This window comes from Aegilops tauschii, chromosome 4 (assembly GCF_002575655.3).
Source record: "Aegilops tauschii subsp. strangulata cultivar AL8/78 chromosome 4, Aet v6.0, whole genome shotgun sequence".
NCBI classification, from domain to species: domain Eukaryota; kingdom Viridiplantae; phylum Streptophyta; class Magnoliopsida; order Poales; family Poaceae; genus Aegilops; species Aegilops tauschii.
The window spans coordinates 4,801,624-4,802,958 of record NC_053038.3 but is presented as its reverse complement, the minus strand read 5'-3'; the positions used below and the strand labels follow the sequence as shown (position 1 = coordinate 4,802,958).

Below are 1,335 nucleotides of genomic sequence, written 5' to 3'. Positions count from 1 at the left end.
ACAACTTTTGGTTCACTGCTTTAGTGATTTCTTTACAGAGGGAGTACTTGTTTAGTTTAAATTGTTCATGCACTTGTTTACATAAACTTTCAATAGCGCCAGAATTCCTATACTATCTGCCATCATATTCATCTCGGCTTATTGTTATCATGTTATTGTCATGCTTCATGTCTTATACTAGTTTCATCAATTACAGTCCTTCGGCATGGCGTTCGAGAATGATTATGCTGCTAGGGCAGATGGAAATACCGAAATTTGTGTGAAGTACACGAACAAGGCTAGCAGTGTTGAGTACTGCATTGGCAGATTCAAATACTAGCTGCGGAACGACGACCAGAAGATAGTTGCACTGGATGTGGAGTACACCTGGCCTCGTGGTCCGACACAGATGGCGGCCGGGGTCCAGTTATGCGTTGTCATCTACGTCCTCGTGTACCACATAAGCGTTGCTGATGAGCACTTCGACCTGCTTGCCGCCTTCCTGCTCGACGAGGAGTACACCTTTGTTGGGGTGGACATCAACAATGACGAGAAAAAACTCAAGCATGTTGGTCTGGTGGTACAAAACTTTGTGGATATCCAGAATATGTGGAGAGTGCCTGATCCAGTGACGATTAAGCCAAAGTATGGCTTGGCTGACTACGCTGGTTCCATCATCCACCACAGCTACAACAAGATGAAGGACGCTCTCATAGAAGATGACCACCATATATGGGCAGAAGCGCCCTTGCCCTTAAAGAACATCTATTATGCTTCCATGGATGTGTATGCCACCTACGACGTATCCATGCGGTTGCTGAACTTCCAGAAGGGGTTCGAGAGTCAGCGCCAGCATCTCGCCAAACCATCTAGGCGGTCAAAGAAGTCCGGAAGGAAGAATGAATCAACCTAAAATGTTTCTTCTATTTATCTAGCTGATAGTCTGTAAACTTTATTATACTGCTAGTAAGTCGTAAGTTCAAATTTCCTGCAAGTTGAATCATCCTTTATTCTAGCTGTCTTGCCTAATTTGATCCACGTTCACGAGATATTATACTTAAGACGTTTATTTTGTTTCGGTTTCGCTAGCTATGATACATAATGCGATAGCCATTTTTACCAAAAGATTATTTCATATTTATAATGAATACTGTTCTCAACTGGGTTTGAATAGAGAAATTTTATTTTTTTAATTGCATAGAGAAAGTTCATTTTTTTAATCAAAAGAAGAGTCGCCCCTCTGATTTTCCATTAACAGAAACCACATGGTCTTTCAAGCCCCTGATACAAACTACAGCTAGAAACTAAAGTAATCAACTAGCAGCACAAATCATACATGGTAGCAAGCCTAGCCAG

The 1,335-nt window shown here is 41.7% G+C and overlaps 1 protein-coding gene across 1 annotated transcript; it reads left to right on the top strand.

Annotated features, from left to right (window-relative positions):
- The first annotated feature begins 388 nt into the window (after window positions 1-388).
- LOC109749237 (uncharacterized) lies at window positions 389-892 on the top strand. The gene has a single exon (XM_020308209.1). The coding sequence runs from the start codon at window positions 389-391 to the stop codon at window positions 890-892; it is 504 nt and encodes a 167-aa protein (XP_020163798.1).
- The last annotated feature ends 443 nt before the right edge of the window (window positions 893-1,335 follow it).